The sequence below is a fragment of the Molossus molossus genome, unplaced genomic scaffold (genome assembly GCF_014108415.1).
Source record: "Molossus molossus isolate mMolMol1 unplaced genomic scaffold, mMolMol1.p scaffold_m16_p_15, whole genome shotgun sequence".
NCBI lineage: Eukaryota > Metazoa > Chordata > Mammalia > Chiroptera > Molossidae > Molossus > Molossus molossus.
The window spans coordinates 18,807,709-18,826,440 of NW_023425350.1; the positions used below are offsets into that span (position 1 = coordinate 18,807,709).

Below are 18,732 nucleotides of genomic sequence, written 5' to 3' on the forward strand. Positions count from 1 at the left end.
CAAACATTCTGGAAAATAAATGGAAAGGTAGTTCTAAGTAGGTAAACAAAAGTTATTTATAAAAATAGAAAAGTTTAACTGAAAAACACAATATCTAAAATTAAAAATTACAGCAAAATGGAAACAGAGGAAAGAGTCAGTGAACTTGAGGATAGATAATAGAAACTATTCTATCTACAGAACAAAGAGAAAAAATAAATAAATTAGCAGAGCCTGAAGAGCTTATGAGACTATATTAAAATGTCTACTAGCTATGTAACTAGAGTACCAGAAGAGAAGAGAAAGGAGAAGGACAAGAAGAAGAAGAAGAAGAAGGAGGAGGAGGAGGAGGAGGAGGAGGAGGAGGAGGAGGAAAATAATGGCTGAAAACTTCCCAAATCATGAAAGACATAAATGTATAGATTCCAGAATCTCAGCAAACTACAAACAGGAAAAAGTAAAATAAAACCATGCATGACTTGTCATAATTAAACTTCTGAGAACCGAAAACAAAGAAAAAATCTTGAAAACAGCTTCGTGTAGGGAAGAAGAGTTTAAGGCAGAATGTGCACCAGAAACAATGAGGGACAGAGGTATAGCATTCTTAAAGTGTGAAAAGAAAGAACTGTCAACCCAGAATTCTGTGTCCGGTAAAAACATATTTCAGAAATAGAGGTGAATTACGAACATTCTCAGATTTTAAAAAAATAACTAAGAGGGTTTGTTGCCATCAGACCTGCTCAAAAATAAATGCTAAAGAAGTTTTTTAAGTTAAAGGAAAAAACTGATAAGGTAGGGAAAATCGGAACTTTAAGGAAGAAGAAAGAACAAGAAAAATAGTGTGTATCTGAGCAAATATAAAAGACTATTTTTCTCCTAAGTATTTAAAATATGTATTATACAGCCCTGCTGGTGTGGCTCAGTTGTTGAGCATCGTCCCACGCACCAGGAGGTCGCTGGTTCGATTTCCTGGTCAGAGCTGATGCCTAGGGGACTGATATGGTTGTATGGTTTCTATAATTTACTTGAAGTAGCAAAATGTCCACTCAAAGTAGTCTATGAAAGTGTGTGTGTGTGTGTGTGTGTGTGTGTATAATATATATATATTTATATTTATATTTATATATAATCCCTAGAGCAACCACTAAAATCATTAGTAGTACAAAGAGATATAGCCAAAAAACAATAGATTTTAAAACTGAAATACTAAAAAATATTCAAATTCCTCAAAAGATGTCTGGAAAGAAGCAAGAAAAAAACAAAAAACAGGGAGATAAACAAAAAATACCCTCAAATAATAAAATAGCAAACCAAAATCCAACATATTGATTATAACATTAATTACAAGTGCTTAACAGATCAAGTTAAAGACAAATACAGTGATACCTCGGTTCTCGAACGCCTCGGTTTTCGACCAAATGGAGATTCGAGAAACTTTTGTCTCGGATTCCGAACAAATATTTGGAACTCGAACTTCCGAGATGAGCCGAGTTGAGCCGAATGGCGTTCATTCGGCCCAGCGCGCCTTGCTCGCGTCATCAGTGTGAGTGCAGAGAGAGTCACGCTTTGTGGAGTCACGCTTTCCTATTGGTTTCATTACTTCGGTTCTCGAACAATTCGGTTCTCGACCGTCCTCCTGGAACGAATTATGTTCAAGAACCGAGGTATCACTGTATAAAATTGAATTTTTTAAAATCACACAAGATGCAACTATATGTTTTCTACAATAAACTCATTTCAAATATAAAGACATAAATTAAAAGTAAAAGGATAGAACAAATATACCATACAAGCACTAATTTAAAAAAACATAAGTGGCTACATTAATATTAACCAAACTTCAAAATATGAATACTACTGTGGATAAAAAGAAATAGTACACAATAATAAGAGAGTCAAATCATCAAGATAAGACTCAATCCTAAATGTGTAGGCACCTAATAATTCAAAATACATGAAGCAAAATTTAATGGAATTGCAAGGAGAAATAGGCAAGACAAAAACTTGGAGACTTTAGCACTCCTCTATTGGTAATACATGTCACAGACAGAAAATCAGTAAGGATACAAAAGACCTGAACAAAACTATTAACCAAACTGACCTAATTGACATTGACTGAACACTTCGCCCAACAACATCAGAAAATATGTCCTTTTCAAGAATGCATGAAACATTCAGCAAGACAGACCATAAAATAAACCTTAAAATTTTTTTAAAAAACTGAAATAAAACCAAGTATGTTCTCAGACAATATCAGAATGAAACTAGAAAGCGGTAAGAGAAAGGTAGTTGGGAAAATGTCCAAATATCCTGACCTAAAACAACATGAATAACCATGGTTCAAAGAGAAAGCCAAATGGATAATTAGAAAATATTTTAATTGAATATAAATGAAATTCCATTACAATATAATGACGTTTTTACAATGTAGTTAAAACGTGTATTAGAGGACACTTTTGCATTACAGCTCATATTAGAAAAAGCAGAAAAGTGTCAAATCAATTACCTAAGCTTAAGAATCTAGAAACAAGAAGAGTACATTAAACCTAAGGCAAACAAAATGAAGGACAGATAATAAAGTAAGAGCATAAATCAATAAAATTGAAATAAGAAAAAAAAAAAAACAGAAGAAATTGGTATCACAAACAGATGGTTTTTTTAAAAATAAAATCAATAAAATTGGTACACTTCTAGTCAGAATTGCCACAAAGAGAGGGAGATGATGCAAATTACCAATATCAAGTATGAAAAAGGAGACATCACTATTGACACTACAAACATAAAAAAAATATCATGAACAACTTACCCTGTGTTAACTCAATAACTAAGATTAAATGAACCAATTTCTACAAAGTGCTAAAGTTCACTTAAAAAGAAATAAAGCCTATCAATAAAGAAAAATGAAACTATAAAAGATAATACAGTGTCGTTGCTGTTGTTGTTATTTAGGCTGATTTTCTATGTAATACTAAACAAACAATGCAAAGGAAGATAAAGTAAAACCATGAGAAACCGCCATACTTTGATAATACCAAGTCTTTTCAAGGATGTGGAGCAAACAGAACTCTCATACATTACTGTTGGAAGTATAAAGTGGTACAACTACTTGGAAAAACAGTTTTTCCATCTCTTGTAAAGTTAAACATACATCGACCACACAATCCAGGAATTCCATATGGATTTAAGAGAACTAACAGTGTATGTCCACAAATGACTTGTACACAAAATGTTCACAACAGGTTTATTCATAGAGCCCCAAATGGAAACAACACAGATGAATAGATTTTTTTTTTGAGAGTATGTGCCCTTAGTGGGAACTGAACCTGGGTCTCTCTGGTCCACAGGCCAATGCTCTAACCACTTAGCAACCAGCCAGGGCCAGATTTTTAAGTGTGGTATATTCATACAATGAAATACTATTCGGCAATAAAAAGAAATAAACTATTAATACACACAACAACACAAATAAAAGCATTGCTCTAAGTGCAAGAAGCCAGACACAAAAGGCAATATGCTGTATGATTCCACTTATACGAACCTCCAATACAGACAAAACTAATCTATTATGACAGAAATCAAGTCGGAAGTTGCCTGAAACGGAAGTGTAGAGAGTTCATTGCAAAAAGTCAAGAAGAACTATGTGGGGATCGACAGAAATGTTCTATATATCCTAATTAGAGTGGTGGGTACACAGGTCTGTACATTTGTCAAACAAATGAAATGTGCACTTCCACTAGGTGCATTTATTATCTGTGAATTATACTTCAATTAAATTGAAAACAAACATCATATAATGTTGGCCATAGATTCAGAGTGCAGATTTTGACACCAGGTCAGAATCATTCCAGGTTAGAAATAATCAAATGCTCCCTCCTTCTTCCTTCCCTCCTCTCCCCCAATCTCTTGTTGCTACTCTTTGGTCTCTTTCTGTATTGATGTATCTCAGTGTCCAAGAGATGATTCCTGCTTCCTATCTTCCTGCCTTCTGTTTTGCCATTTATTTCACATTCTTCTGTTTCTCTACTTGTATTCTCAGTTATTTTTTTCTCTTTCTTAAATGTGGTTGTATTTCTGCCTATCATTTTCTGTCTCCTCTATACTTTTTTCTCTTTGTTTTTTAATACGTATAGTAGGAAACGTGTTAGTTTACTTAAATTCTCCTAACACATAAAGAAACAATGGTTTTCTGACTTGCAGCTTTTGGCAGTGATTAAAGGTCACAATAAAGAAAAATAAGTGCCTCCCTGGCCGGTTTTGCTCAGCAGTTAGAGCGTCGGCCTGCGGTCTGGAGAGACCCGGGTTCGGTTCCCACTAAGGGCATGTACCTCGGTTGCAGTTTGTCCCCGGCCCTGGTTGGTCATGTGGGTGGCAGCCACTCGATGTGTCTCTTTCACGTCAATGTTTCTCTCTCTCTCGCTCTCTTCCTCTTTCTCCCTCCCACTCTATCTGTACAAAAAATGGAAAAATGTCCTCGGGTGAGGATAAAAAATAAAAAAAAGAAAGAAAGAAAAATAAGTGCCACCTTTTCCATGGCAGCTTTTATTTTACCCTAAAAAGAGAGAACATTTTTTCCTACACACATTCATTTCGATGAGATACATGTCAGGTTTCTTTTAAAGGGCCCAATCTCGTACAATTCCCCTAACTAGAGGTAAGAGTTATAAGGAGCAGAAGAATGCATCAACTTAAACACTCAAGGTCGTCTCAAACCCTGAAGAGTCCCAGGTTTCTGTGACAGAGAAAAAATTTTCCTGGTAAATACTTGAAATAAAATCCAGGCAAATATGCTCTAAGTCTTCATCTTCTGATTCTTAATTCTTTAACCCAGTAGAAGACTCTTATTCAAATCTAATTATGTAGTAACAAGACCTGAGAATGTCTTGTAAAAGTTTGATTTCAGAATTCCTAGATAAACTTCATTTGTTAATTTTCTATTCTACTATACATATTTTTCTTCGTCTTATCTGTCTTTTCTTTCCACAAGTTCCCGAGGACAATCCCTAAAAAAACTATTAGTCCTATTGTTTGGTTGGAAGCAAATTTCTCCCAACAATCCTCAGGTCTGGATGTCTAGAGCATAAACCTGGTGAGTCAGATGGGCCCCAGCAGACAGGGCAGTGCAGTAGGGCATCGTCGGGCCGGCATTCACTCCCACCAGCCTCAGCATCCCCGCATCACTACACTGAAGCCACTAAGCCATTGTTCGCATTTTCACAAAATCTCAGTGCCGTAGACTTAACACCAATCTGAGCATCATCTCTCTTATCCTGCTGGGCACAGACAGTGTCATACTTAGAGCCCCCATAATTTCAGAAAAATAAAGAGGCAGGCAAACGGATCACAGGAGCCCTTAACAGCAGACCATCTAAGTAATACACCCCAATTAAAAGTGAACCCCAAGGCTAAGTGAGGCCAGTACATTATTCTTTCCTATTAGTGGGTAGGTGATGCCAAGAGGTAGGAATGCTGCCCCAAGAGCTACAGTTATACTTTAGTAAGTCGCCTGGTGCCAGGATCAGCTCTCTCCACTGAAAAACAAAGAACTGAAAAGTTGAAATGTCTCCAGCAGCTATTGGGCAATTTGCTCTTCTTGTAACCTTTTTATCATAGTCTCGGTCCCACCTGCCCGTGATAGTATAGCCTACTCTACGAATCAGAACAGCTGCAGTGCCAGAGAGGGATACTATGTACCAATCTGGAAAACAACCCAGTTCAGCTGCCAAACCAATGCTCCAGGAACATGGCAGATTCCGCAGCCAGGTTTCAATGGGCTTGTCCAAACCCATAAGGCGCAGACAGGGCTGCAGAAGGCAGGGTGCCAAGTTCATGATCTCAGTGACTGACAGGCTGAGCCAACGCCAGTGCACCTTCGCCCCACAGAGTCTGCCAGTACCCCATGCCAGGTGTGCCAGCCGCAGGCATCCGGGCCAGGGAGCGCCAGGCGAACTCCATGGCGCCTGTGTCATGGCCCACAGGCCCCACACAAACCCCGCGCCACCCTCACCCAGGTTGGAGTGGGGTTTTCTCTCTTCCTTAATTGATCTGAATGTAAGACCAAAGAAGTTTTTTAAATATTTTTTATTTATCTATTTAAGAGTTTATTTTCTTTGTTAGTTTTGAAAATTGGTATAAAAACATTTGTTTTATTAAAATTATTTTGTTAACTTTAAATGAAAGCATTCATTAAAAATTATTACATGGTCCTTGGTTATTACTTTTACCTCTGTGAGTTAATGGCCTCACTTATAAAAATGTTCCCCTTCCTTCCTTCAGGAAATTTCTGAAGTATCAATTCTGGCCACCAAGGAAAAGAAATAATCAAAAACAGAGAAAATACCAACACTTGTTGAAGACCAACTGTGTGTCAGGGTCTACTACATGCCTTACTCCATTTGATTATCACAGTAACCCTGGAAGATGGGTTTTCTTTTTTTTACTTTACAAATAAGAAACTGAATTTCAAAGAAAAGAAGTAAGTGTGGGCCAGTACATGGTATAGCAGGGTTTCAAGCCCAAATCTAGGCTTTATGCTACCCATTATTTGGAATACTCTTTTACTTTTAATTTCCCATAAATCTAATCCTTGATAGGAAAATGGATAAATGAATTGCCTTATATTCACATGAAAGAATACAACACAGCAATAAAAAAAAGAAAGAAAAGATACTGGTATACACGACACTGATGAATCCTTCAGAAGTCACATTGAGTAAAAGAAGCCTCACACAAAAGATTGCATATATATGATTCTATCTACATGAAGTTCAAAAACACTAATTGATGACAGTGACATCAGAAGGATGGTTACTTTGGGTAGGGGGTAGATATGGACTAGAAAAGGATTGGAGAAAACTTTCTGGGATGTAAGAGATGTGCTGTATCTTTATCTGAGCAGTGATTATATAGATGTTGCACATGTGAATTGTCACAAGCTGTACATAAGATTAATAGATTCAATACAATTTATTATATTTGTCATCCCTCAATTTTAAAAAATCATCTTCTGGACTTCCAGTCAAGACAGCGGATAGATAAACGCGGTATCGCGTCCTCCCACAACCACATCAAAGTTACAACTAAACTACAGAACAACCATCATCCAGAACTGCCTGAAATCGAGCTGAATGGCAGTCCTACAACTACGGAATTAAGGCAGCAGCCACATCCAGACTGGTAGGAGGGGCGGAGGTAGACGGGCTGGTCCCACACCCATGTGTGGCGGATAAAAATCAGGAGGACACCTCGGCTGGGAAGGTCCTCCCTGAGGACTGAGGGGTCCCCGTCCCACACCAAGTGCCCCGCTCAGGGTTCCAGTGCCAGGAAGAGAATCCCCATAACTTCTGGCTGGAAAACCAGCAGGAACTGAGGCTCAGGGAGGCTGAGGCAGCTGGAGCCCCAGGCAGCTCCTTAAAGGGCCCGCACATGGACTTATCAGACTCACTCCCTCTAAGCTTGGAGGGGAGGCAGCTCGAGGGGCACCAGAGACATACAAGGAAGAACTGAGCTGTTTGGCATTGGAGCAAGGGCTGGAGAGGGGGCTTTCTCCGGGACAAACGTGCTGTCAGAGGCCTTTGTTCCTTTGGTAAGCCCTTCCCTGGGGTGGCAGACAGTTGTCATATCTGGGACTCCAACAACCTGCTTCATACTGGTAGCCCCGCCCTGGTGATTCCCTGAGGCTTTGCCCCACCCAACTTTCAGGCCCACCCAAGCTGTTGCCATTTGCTTAACCATAGGATTGGCCTGTCTTGGATCCTGCTTCAGGTTTTCCTAAATTCTTTCAAACAAGCAGCATCTGGTCTCAGTTAGCCCCATACCACTCATTAAGTATACATAGAAACAAACACAGGGAGGCAGCCAAAATGAGGAGACAAAGAAACAGGTCCCAAATGAAAGAACAGAACAAAACCCCAGGAAAAGAACTAAGCAAAATGGAGATAAGCAACCTAACAGATGCTGAGTTCAAAATACTGCTTAAAAGGATGCTCAATGAACTTAGTGAGAACCTCAGAGAACTTAGTGAGGGCCTCAAGAGCATAAAAAAGAAGCAGTCAGAAATGAAGGATGCACTAACTGAAATAAAGAATAATTTACACAGATTCAATAGTAGAGTAGGTAAAGCCAAGAAGCAAAGCATCGATTTGGAATATAAGAAAGCAAAAAACACCCAATCAGAACAGCAAAAAAAAAAAAAAAAAGAATCCAAAAAAATGAGGATAGTGTAAGGAGCCTCTGGGACAACTTAAAGCATGCCAACATTAGCATCTTGGGGGTACCAGAAGGAGAAGAGAGAGAGAGCAAGAAATTGAAAACCTATTTGAAAAAATAATGACAGAAAACTTCCCTAGCTTGGTGAAGGAAACAGACATACAAGTCCAGGAAGCACAGAGAGCCCCAAACAAGATGAACCCCAAGAGGCCCACACCAAGACACATCATCATCAAAATGCAAAAGGTTCAAGAAAAAGAGAGAATCTTAAAAGCAGCAAGAGCAAAGCAGTTAGTTACCTATAAGGAAGTTCCCATCAAACTGTCAGCTGATTTCTTAAAAGAAACCTTGCAGGCCAGAGGGGGCAGGAGTGGGAAGGAGGGGGTCATTAAGGGAAAAATGAGGAACCATCTGTAATACATTCAACAATAAAGAAAAAAATAAATAAATAAATGAATAAATAAATAAAATAAATAAAATCATCTTCTGATGTTAAAATGCAGGTTCTATGTCCCACTACCAGAGATTCATTTCCAGAAAAGTCTGGAATTGAGAAAATTGACTCCAATGGAAAAAAAAAAAAAAACCACATTTTGAGAAACCCTGGGAGGGGCCACATCACCCTGTGTCAGGACTACTGAGCTGTTAACTGAAACCCAAGACCTGCCTCAGAGCCTGGGACCTCCGTTCTGCTGCTCCTACAGACAGGGCTGGCTGAAACCATAGGTGGAGGAAACAGAATCTCAGCACTGTTTATGATCCTGTATATTCATTGTTCTGCTGCCTTATATATTTATTTCTGAATAATCTATATTGAAGCCTTTAATATAAGTTATCTCATATAATACTCACAGAGACTCCATGAGGAAGTCAAGACAAGTTTTGTATTATTTCCTTTAGGAACAAAGACCCAGAGACACAACAAGATTAAGGGAGTTTCACAAGATTTCAAAGCTAATAAAAGGCAAATATAATAAAATCTAAGTTTTCTGTCTCCTAATCTAGTGTCCTCTCTGCTACAGAACACTTACTTTGATTATCTGGGCTGAGAATGTGGAAAGGATCTATCTGTAAAGGAGACCTGCCGGTGCCCACCCTCATGAACCACATTCCAATGAAAACTGAATAAAAGATAATAAGAGGAAAAGAAAAACATAGTTAATGGCTCAAATTTTCCTTTGGCTCGTTGCCTCCCTTTAGCCTTTCCCTTACTCCCAGAAGTCTGACTGCCTACCTCTGCGTGCACACGTTGTTACTTAACCCCAGGGTACGAGACGAGGTAAAAAGACTTTTAATTAAACGAGTGGTTAGGTATAACTGCCCCGAGGGAGCTCTCCTCTGTCCAGTCCGGGACCTTCCACTTTCTGGAATGCCTACATTATATCACAAAGTGATTCTGATTTCCCTGGGAAAAGACCCAAGCTCAGGACAGCCCAGCTGGAAAATCCATCACAAGATATACTAGAAGGAAAAAAAAAAAGTTGTTCTGAGAAATCTGGCTCACCTCTCACCCCCTCACTGCCAAGCCAAAACCCTCTTTTAACTTCTCCTTGCTCACAGCTTGACCTGTGTGGAAGAGTCAGGTCATCCCTGGATGAGGAAACACGGGCCACATCCTGGACCAGAGGACGTGCAGTGCTGTGAGGAAGGAGGCATCCATAGGGCCCCTTGCTCATTCACAGCACTCTCCGTGTGACCCCTGAACACCTGTGATCATTCCCACCAATACCCCCCATTCTTCATCTACTCCCAAGCAGATCTGATGTCCATGTGCTTCTTTAGGAAGCAATTTCTCAGCTATGACTCATAAAAAAATTTTTTAGTTAAAAAAAAAAACAACCTATAAAATGCTGTGTGAATGCTTAACTGCTTCTTTTAGGTTAAGGCACTTTCCTGAGCAGCCTCCCCCCCAAATATCTGGGCCACGTGTTTCCATAGAACCTCAAAGGTTTAACTGCTCGTAATGGGCTCATGCCCATTAACCAATCGGGACTTTCCATCTCGGTGCTGCCTTCCACTTGACAGTGAATGGTGAGGCTGGAAATGTAAGGCAAGGGCACACACAGCTCCAGCTAATTACAGCAGAGGAGATCCAGAGGCCATTGGCCCAGCACCACTCTGGACATGGAGGGGCTTGAACTGCATACATCACTCTCTGTCACCGAAGATCCACTATCTGAAACTACTCATCTGTAATGCGCTTTAAAAAGTGAAGGCTTGGTTTCTTTCTATAGAAGAAAAATAACTGGACTGTGAATATGGTTCTTGAATGTTTGGACTGAATCCAGGGTCAAAAGATCTACAAGAGGATACAAGTTGATGGAAATGAATTAGATACCACACTCCAATCCTTCTCATCCACAACTCAGAGACAGGCCTCCCACAGCAAGAAATAGAAACTACCACCCGGCTCACTCTCCCCGGTTCCACCAGATCCCACCTCTTATCTCTTAGGAATTAGAAGTCAGTCGCACGGGGAACCCACACTATCACAACTGCTGCTGCAGGGTTGCCACGTGTGGCCACGGATAAGGCCTGCGCAGCTCCAGATGGCACCATCCAAACAGACTGAAATGTATATGTATGCCACACTGGGGGGCTGCTCCTCCTGGGGAAAACCATATGCTTCATATTGATGGAGGACTTTATTATGTGTATTTTACTGGGTTAAGGATTTACACATATCATCTCATTTAATCTCCATAACAACACCTTGAGATAGGATCTGTTACTATTCCCATTTTTCTAACAATAAAACTGGGCCTCAAAAATTTTAAGAAACTTTTCTAAATCATGGCTATTGAACACCAAATATTTGTTGCATGGCCTTATAATAAGGATAAATTAAAGTTTTTCCTCTATTCACATGTCTTGGTTGTTTCTAATCTGCCCCTTGGGATGATTCCCTCCGTGGAAAGAGCCCTCACTTGAAGAAAGGAGATCTGTGGTCCTCGTCAGTACCTAGCATGGGATCTAGCATCTCATAAACTCTCAATACATAAGTGAAAGTCTCCAGATCTACCACTTTCTACTTGTATAACCTTGAAAAAGTGCTTTCAAACATCTAGCTTTGGTTACTCCATCTGTAAAATAAAACAAACACTTGCCCTGCCTACTGTAGGACAGGTAAAAGTGATCAATGTGAACGAACTGTATCAATTGTGAAGTCCCATACAACTGTACCAGGACAGTAATAATGGTTCTAAAGGCAAAAGGTTCCTTAGGAGTCAGGCTGGGCAAATTCCCACGAAGTGAGTGTACTAAGCAGTAATCCAAAGAGCGGCAGGGCTGCGACTTCTGCTGACCCAGCTCTCCCTCTCTCCTCCCTGGAGGCTCGTCCCTCCCGGCCTTCAGCAGACAAACTTCCTTATAAAAACATTCAAACGATAATACTCTCCTCCCCACATAGAACCCTCTCCTGAGTTTTCCTTCTTTTTCTTTTGTAAGTTTGTGATAGGATCAATTGGATTTAAGTGAACTTCACCTTTCAAATAGCCATATTTACTCTCAGCATCACAGAGGGTTTTCAGGTAGCCTGCAGGAGTCCCCTAGAACTGACCTCATCTTCTCAAGACACAAGTACCTTCTGCTCTGCCTAATGACTTGATGATGCACACACCTACAGATACATCTTAATGCTCCGGTGAGTGTGCCTGCCCCCACTGGATATGCAGACAACACCCCAGAGAGATACTGTGTTTAATCTGGGGGCAGAAAAGAATAAACCCAGTAATTTCAAAATATTTTTTTTTCATTAACAATCTTCTTGTAAACACTTCCCACCAACTTCAAAGATACATATGCAATTATTTTCTTTTTCCCTGGAAACACCAATACTCAAGGGCTCTCAAGAGTTATATCCCATCATGTCAATCACTTTGTAAGTTGTCTAATCACTATGTTGTACACCCGGAGGTAAGATAATTTTGTACATCAACTATAATTAAAAAATTTTAAAAAATTTTTGTAATTATAAAAAAAAGAGTTGTATCCCCAAAGATCCTGATTCCTGCCACTGCTCCCCATCCCAGCTCTCCTTACCCCTGTGGCTTCTCAACATCTAAACATATAGAACTGATTAATTATGAACTCTTCGGCTTGTCTGACCTACATATCACCTTTCTCTTTGCTCCATTGGAATTCCATTCCATAGTAGGGGGAGTATCAGTTGCAGAAAATAAGGTTTCCCTGATACCTAACCTGAAGTTTCCCTCTGCAAGCATCATCCTCTTACTTCTCTGGGACTCCTCTCCACTGAACAACTCCTCTCCAGTCCTCAGAGGCCTGTAGATCATTACCACAGCTTTCTCTTCATCGCCACTTAGCCCAGCCGTATATATTTAATTATTTTCATCTGTCATCATAAATCTGTCCCTTCAACTCTTAAATCAGCTTTCTGCTCTTCTCTGGACTAGTTCCAACTCTCCCAGTTCGCCTCCAATAACTGATGTCCCTCCTGGGAGCTCCGGTTCCCCCTTTATCTCCTTCGCGCTCCCTGCCCTTTCCAGAAATGAAGTGGGAAAGGACCGACAGGCAGGGAAGCCAGGAGTCGGGTGTACTAGGTCACATACACCTGCTGTGAACTGCTCAGGCCTCTCCACAGCACACGTAAATCCCCCAGTCATCTATCCCCTTTCCTGGAGTGGGAAAAGGGGGAGCACTTACAGGGGAATAGGCCTTCCTGTCCCCAAAGTCATCATCCTCTAGGCCTCTGCCTAGGGAACGGCACAAGCAAGATGTTAAAACATCTACAAAACAGGCTACAAAGTGCAGTTGTACGCAGCGCGGTCGCCTCGAGGTGGGCATCTCTGGAGAGGTTTGGGCTAATGGTGCACTAGCACTGGTACAGTCCCAGCAATCGCCTCTACCTCTTCTCCACGAATGGCTGCTCTGGGGAGCTGCTCAGACTTTGAAATGCTGATCCCATTTGTGAGTTCAAGGCAACTCACATAGAAAAAACATTAGCATGTCATGCGTTATAAGGCCTCTCGGACACCCTTTTGTCTTCTCAGACAACCAAACCACAAGTAATACAAAGGTATTGCTTTGTCCTCACTGGGTACTTCTCCATTTCTACCCCACCCCTAGGCATGGTCCTAGGGATTTAGGAAGCCATCTTCAGTCAGACAAGTGGGCTGCCCTAGGCCCCTCACCACAAGGGGTAGCCGCACACCCATCCTCTCCTCTTCCCTCCCAACAGATAATCCCATTAGCATGGCTGTGCCCCTCAAGACCAGACCACCAGTCACCGGGCAGAATCAGGAAGAAATAAACTAGGTTGTGCATATCTTTCCTTTGTATACGTGAAGACCCTATGTCATGGAAGAGTTAAATGTATTTTCTATAAATCACAGCCTACATAAAATTAATAAACGCATTTCCTCAAAAATGATAAATAGTAAAATCAATCCAAGTGTGAGAATCTAAGTTTAAATTTCCATACAGGAAAATAAGTAAAACCACCATGACGTATGTTGCCCCAAACATGAAACATGACATAGCAAGGTGTGTCCATTCCCTGTGTGTGAATGTCATCGTGGCTTCTGTGGTTTATACATGCAACATTCTCATTTAGCACCTAATGTTTTTGTAATGGATATAAAAATGACTTCTCTGGGAATGGGGATTTTTTCCACTTTCATGTCTATGAGCATCTCTAGAGCTTTCCCATCACCTTTTGTTAAGTGACCATAGGCCCTGGCAGTCTAGATCTGCTACTGTGCTCCATGGGGAGGTCTTGCAGTAGAGACTATATCTGAATGAGGCTGGGGAGGCAGTGGTAAGTAAGACAAGAAGCTAGTCCTGCATGAACAGATGCCTAACTGAAGACAGTATATGTCTCAGAGCAGGAGAGTCCAGCCTGTTCCAAGTGTGATCACCACAAGGCCCAAAGTGCTTTTCAATAAGCTGTCTGTCTCTCTACAGGTCATGGGGAGCTCATCCAGTTATACTTAGTGTCTTATTTGATCCCATCAATTATCATTTGATCCCAATCCTGCTGAAAAATGCTTGGCCAAAAGTTCTAGCTTTTTAATGGCAGAATCCTGGCTCTTTCTCAAACCAGGATTGCTGGATGTGTCAAATGATGCATACGGCTTGGTCCAGCTGCCAAGTGGACTGTGCTGCTGAGGGAGGACTTGGGATGCTCACAGTGCTTCCCTACTGTCAGTATCAGAGCAGCTCTCCAAGCACGCTCCTCTCTACACGAAACTCCCCCACTCAGCAGCTTCATCTTTTATCTAAGGCTGGACTAGAATACACTCTTCAAATGCATTACACATGTGACTCTTCAGAGACACCCACCAATAACTTCATACAACCTGCCTGTAGTAGGTAATTTCAGGACTGCAGATAGGACCCTTTTTGCCTGTCACCAACATCTAACAATAGCTGATCTAAACTGCTAGGGCCTATGGTCACTTAGCAAGAGGTGATGGGAAAGTTCTAGAGATGCTCATAGACATGAAAGTGGAAAAAATCCCCATTCCCAGAGAAGTCATTTTTATATCCATTACAAAAACATTAGGTGCTAAATGAGAATGTTGCATGTATAAACCACAGAAACCATGATGACATTAAAGCACAGCTGTTCTTTACAAAGTATCTGTGGTGAAACAAAAGTACTGGTCTCCTAACTCAGTTCACAGAAGACACTATTAAACTCATCAGACCCTGTCTCTTACTATGGATTAATATATATCCCAGCATTGAGTAGAAAGGGGTCATTTTGGATGTTAATAACACTAATGTTAAAGTTGAAACATGCATCCAAACTCTGTTTTGCGTGGGAACCACATACCAGTATGTTGGCTGTGCAATGACTGAGTAACCTCAGCTTCTGAATATCCCTGCTGATGAGAGTATTGGCTGTATGGGGGAGTATGCATGTGTGTTGGGGGGCATGCAAAGATACTTGTAGCTCTACAGTGGACTTTTTTCAATGCTTTCCATCCAATTAATACTAGACACTAGTAACCAGTGGAGCATAAGAATTTCATTTATTTCTGATGATGAGAATGACATAAAAGATGCTGGTTTGCTCAAAGGAATTAGTGTAGGCTTTTAAAAGGCATGGTTTCTTTTCTGAGCTTTCTCATTCATTTACATGGTATGTTTTATTTACGAGTCTTTCCCCAGTGGTCTTACAAGAGAAATATTCATTCAAAACCACCTGGTTTTCCAATCAAAGGATACTATGGAAAGAGACAGTAGTTAGTGCCTACACACACACACCCTACTCAGCAAATATGGGCAGAAAAAGAGAGGGTAAATGAAACAGAAACCTCATTTCAGGAGTATCCAGCAGAGTGATCTGCAGTGAAACGGGCCTGCCAGAGACAATCATCCAGAGCTGCTGCTGCAGAAATTGAAGCTAAGAATTGGAGAGAAGAAAGGGGGCAGGGGAAAGGAGGAAGTCAACTACTGTCTCTCCCTGACTTCACAATGACTCCCCAAAGGAAGACAATCTTGGCCACTTTACTCCCTCTCTTCACATCTCCCTCCTGTCCCCTGTCCCTTAGTTCCTCTAGGACTCTCCCAACATCTGAGAGGAAGAACAAGAGTTTGAGAGTAGATAGCAAACTGGGGTTGGGAGGAGTAAAATGAATTAATGAAGAAAAGGCAATTCTTAGGTAACCCAACTTTTGAGGGAAACAGCTGGGTGGAATTCAATAATATGAGGAGGAATTCTACATTTCCTGAGAAAGTGTACCACATTATCCAAACCTGTGCTGGCCAAGAAGAGGAACAAGAGGAAGGGAAGGTGGGCAATAGTTTTGAGATCTAGAACTAAACTTGAAATATACAAGTAATAGGGGCATTTCAACTGTTTCAAGGGCCCCCAGAGAAGGAGATCCAATTTTGACTGGGACCCCGTGTAAATCAGGAGGCATTCTGCCAAGAGCAGAAAACTTTTCTTCCAATTTGGTGGCTGAAGAGGAACGAAGACCCTTAAGGAGTGACTACCTTATAAATAAATAAGAAAATATAGTCAAATTGGGGGGAAAGGTTTGCAGAAGGAGGAGGAGGGCTAAGAACCAGAGGCTGAGGTTTTGGAAACAGGAGTTAATTGACAGTGATTTTAGACACAAATTGATGTATCTAAAAAAAATCAAATTCCTGCAAGCTCAGGCGGGAACTGCTCACCGGTCCCGAAGATCTGAAAGAGAAGGCGGGGCTGGGAGGCGCGGATCGCTGCTGACAGCTTTCCCTCTCTGCCGACTTCTGACGCCTTCTTCTCAGGCATCAGGCGGATCCTCAACCGCCCTTCGCCGTGGCGAATCCACCAGCTGAACAGCTCGCTGAGGTTGAACTGGAGCAGCCCTGCATTCGCCTCCTCTGGGGGGCCGACGCAGCCCTCCAGGATCGCCTCCTCTCCCAATTCCAGTACCAGCTGCTTGGCCCGCCGGAGCTTACGAACCGAGCCGGCCTTCAGCACCCTGGACAGCGTCCGTGCCGGGGCTGGCGAGCTGGCTTCTGCGGTCCTGGAGACTCCGGCTGGTGGCCCCACTAGCTTAAGCAGTGGGGCGCAATCTAGAGCCAGCGAGCCGCGCGCCTCCGGCCGGCTAGCCTTTGGCTGCGAGAGGGGCGGCGGCGGCAGCAGCAGCTCCCGGGCATAGACGCGGAAGAGCGAGGGCACCACGAAGTCCACCGCCAAGCTCTTCCTCTGCAGGCGCGAGTAGCTAAGCGGCTCCCGGGGCTGCAGCGCCGACCCCACGCCCGGTGAGCCCACGCGCTGGCCGGTCCCAGTCTCGGCTCCGGGGCCCGAAGCTGTTGCTGAGAGCAGAGGCAGCAGCAGCCAGAGGAGTCCTGTGGCTCCCATCCCGCTAGAGAAAGGCTATTTTTCCTAGTCTCCTGACTCCCCGGAATCCAGCCTCACCCTTCGCTACCCAAATTGGAAGGGGCTCCAAACAGTCCTTGGTCCTGAAAGCTCCTTCCACCAGATCTCTGTGGAATGATGCGTACACTCGGTTCTCTCCCTGCAAGGAGGCCAGCGGGAGTCTCAGTAAAACGGGGCTGAAAGCTGAGGGGCGTGTCAGGAGACCCGAAGCTCACCAGGCTCAGCAGCTGGGAGCCTGTTGTGCTGCTTACGCACCGCGCCGAGCGCTGGGCCCCGTTTGTGGCTGGCTGGGCTCCGGGAGGAGAGAAAGTACTCTGGTCGAAGGGAGGTGGCAGTTGGGTACCGTCCTCTCCTGCCTCCGGAGGCCTGAGCTGTGGTCTGTCCGCTCTCGATTAGCCTCCAAACCTCCGCAAGTTTCCAGCTGGGAACGGTGGCTCTGAGCTGTCGTCCGCTGTCCTGGACGGCTGCTGCACTCTTTGGGGCTCCTCTGAGCTTCTCACCCGTCGTCGGGAGTGGGGGGTGGCGAGGGCAGGGACTGCTTTCTCGGGTGCCCTCCCGCGACCCTCCGCAGTGGGAAGTCTGTGCTGCACAGCTCGCTAAACTTCTGGGCTCGAACCGAGCCCCCGCCCTGGGAAGCGGAGGCTCAGGCCGCCGCGGCGCAAGTTTGCAGCAGCGTCCTCGCTTTCCTCCCGCGTCTGTTCTGAGTTCTTAGGCACCGCCAAAGGGCCCGGGCGGCAGCAGCCGCGAGCCAGCGTTCAGAGCGGAGAGCCCGAAATCTTGCTGCCCCGTCCTCACCCAGCGGCAGCCTCCATGTCTTCGGAGAGGCTGACCGGAGGGCGGCCGGAAGGCGCCGCGTGGCCCTGCGACCCTCCGGGCAGCGGCAGCGGTAGGTGCCTGGGGCTACCGCCGCTGCCTCCCCCAGAGCCGCTGGCTCACATCTGCCTGGGCGCCCGCCACTTGCAGCGAGCTGGGAGCGCGCCGGGAGACGCAGGGACTCGGTAGGGGCGGGACTCCAAAGCCAACTCCCGCCGCTGCCGGACCCACGCAGGCCCGCCCCGCCCCGCTCGCATCCGCCAACCAATGACGTGGCGATGTCGGCTCCTAAGCCTCGACATTCATTGAGAAAAGCACAGAGCCGGCCCCGCCCATCCCTCATCCCTCTTCTCTCTCCTTCCTTCCCCCTCCTCCAGATTCCCTGCCCTATTTCTCCGTGTGAACCGAAGCTGGTTTTAGATAAATGGGAGGACAGAAGAGGCCTTGGCAATCAAGCACTCTCCCTAATTATGCATTTAAGAGATTCAACGGGTCCAACTTCGGAAAATCGGGTTCTGGAATAAAACTACAGGCGAGGGTTAAGAAGAAGGGGAAGAAGGGACAGGGCGACATTGCCAATTCCGAGGACAGCTTGGATTAGGACCCTGACTCTTCTGTGACCCTTCTATTATTTGAACGTATTCCTGGGAACCTTGCAGTCGGCCATCTACCCAAGGAAAGTTGTCAGGGTGGGGAGTGGACGTTATCTCGCAGAGTTCTTCAGCTACAATAAATACTTTTCAGACCTGCCAGCCACCCGCCCCCTGTATTTTCTCAGACTAATGCTTTCATGTATCACCTCCTTCAGTTTCTGCAAGATAAATATTTTAAATTCCAGTGTTAAAGATGAGGAATTGAGTCGTAGAAATCTTAATTGATTTTCCTTGGATCACATA

General features: G+C 43.5%; 1 protein-coding gene and 1 pseudogene across 1 annotated transcript in view; both read right to left on the reverse strand.

Moving 5' to 3' along the window:
* ALK (ALK receptor tyrosine kinase) overlaps positions 1–17,654 on the reverse strand; it is a 594,344-nt gene extending 576,690 nt beyond the window's left edge. Inside the window, exon 1 of the mRNA XM_036262276.1 lies at positions 16,330–17,654. Within this exon, the coding sequence (XP_036118169.1) occupies positions 16,330–17,005 (676 nt within the window). The 5' untranslated portion in view covers positions 17,006–17,654. The remainder of the gene's footprint in view (positions 1–16,329) is intronic.
* On the reverse strand, positions 4,903–5,931 carry LOC118631069 (annotated as a pseudogene).
* Positions 17,655–18,732: the final 1,078 nt, after the last annotated feature.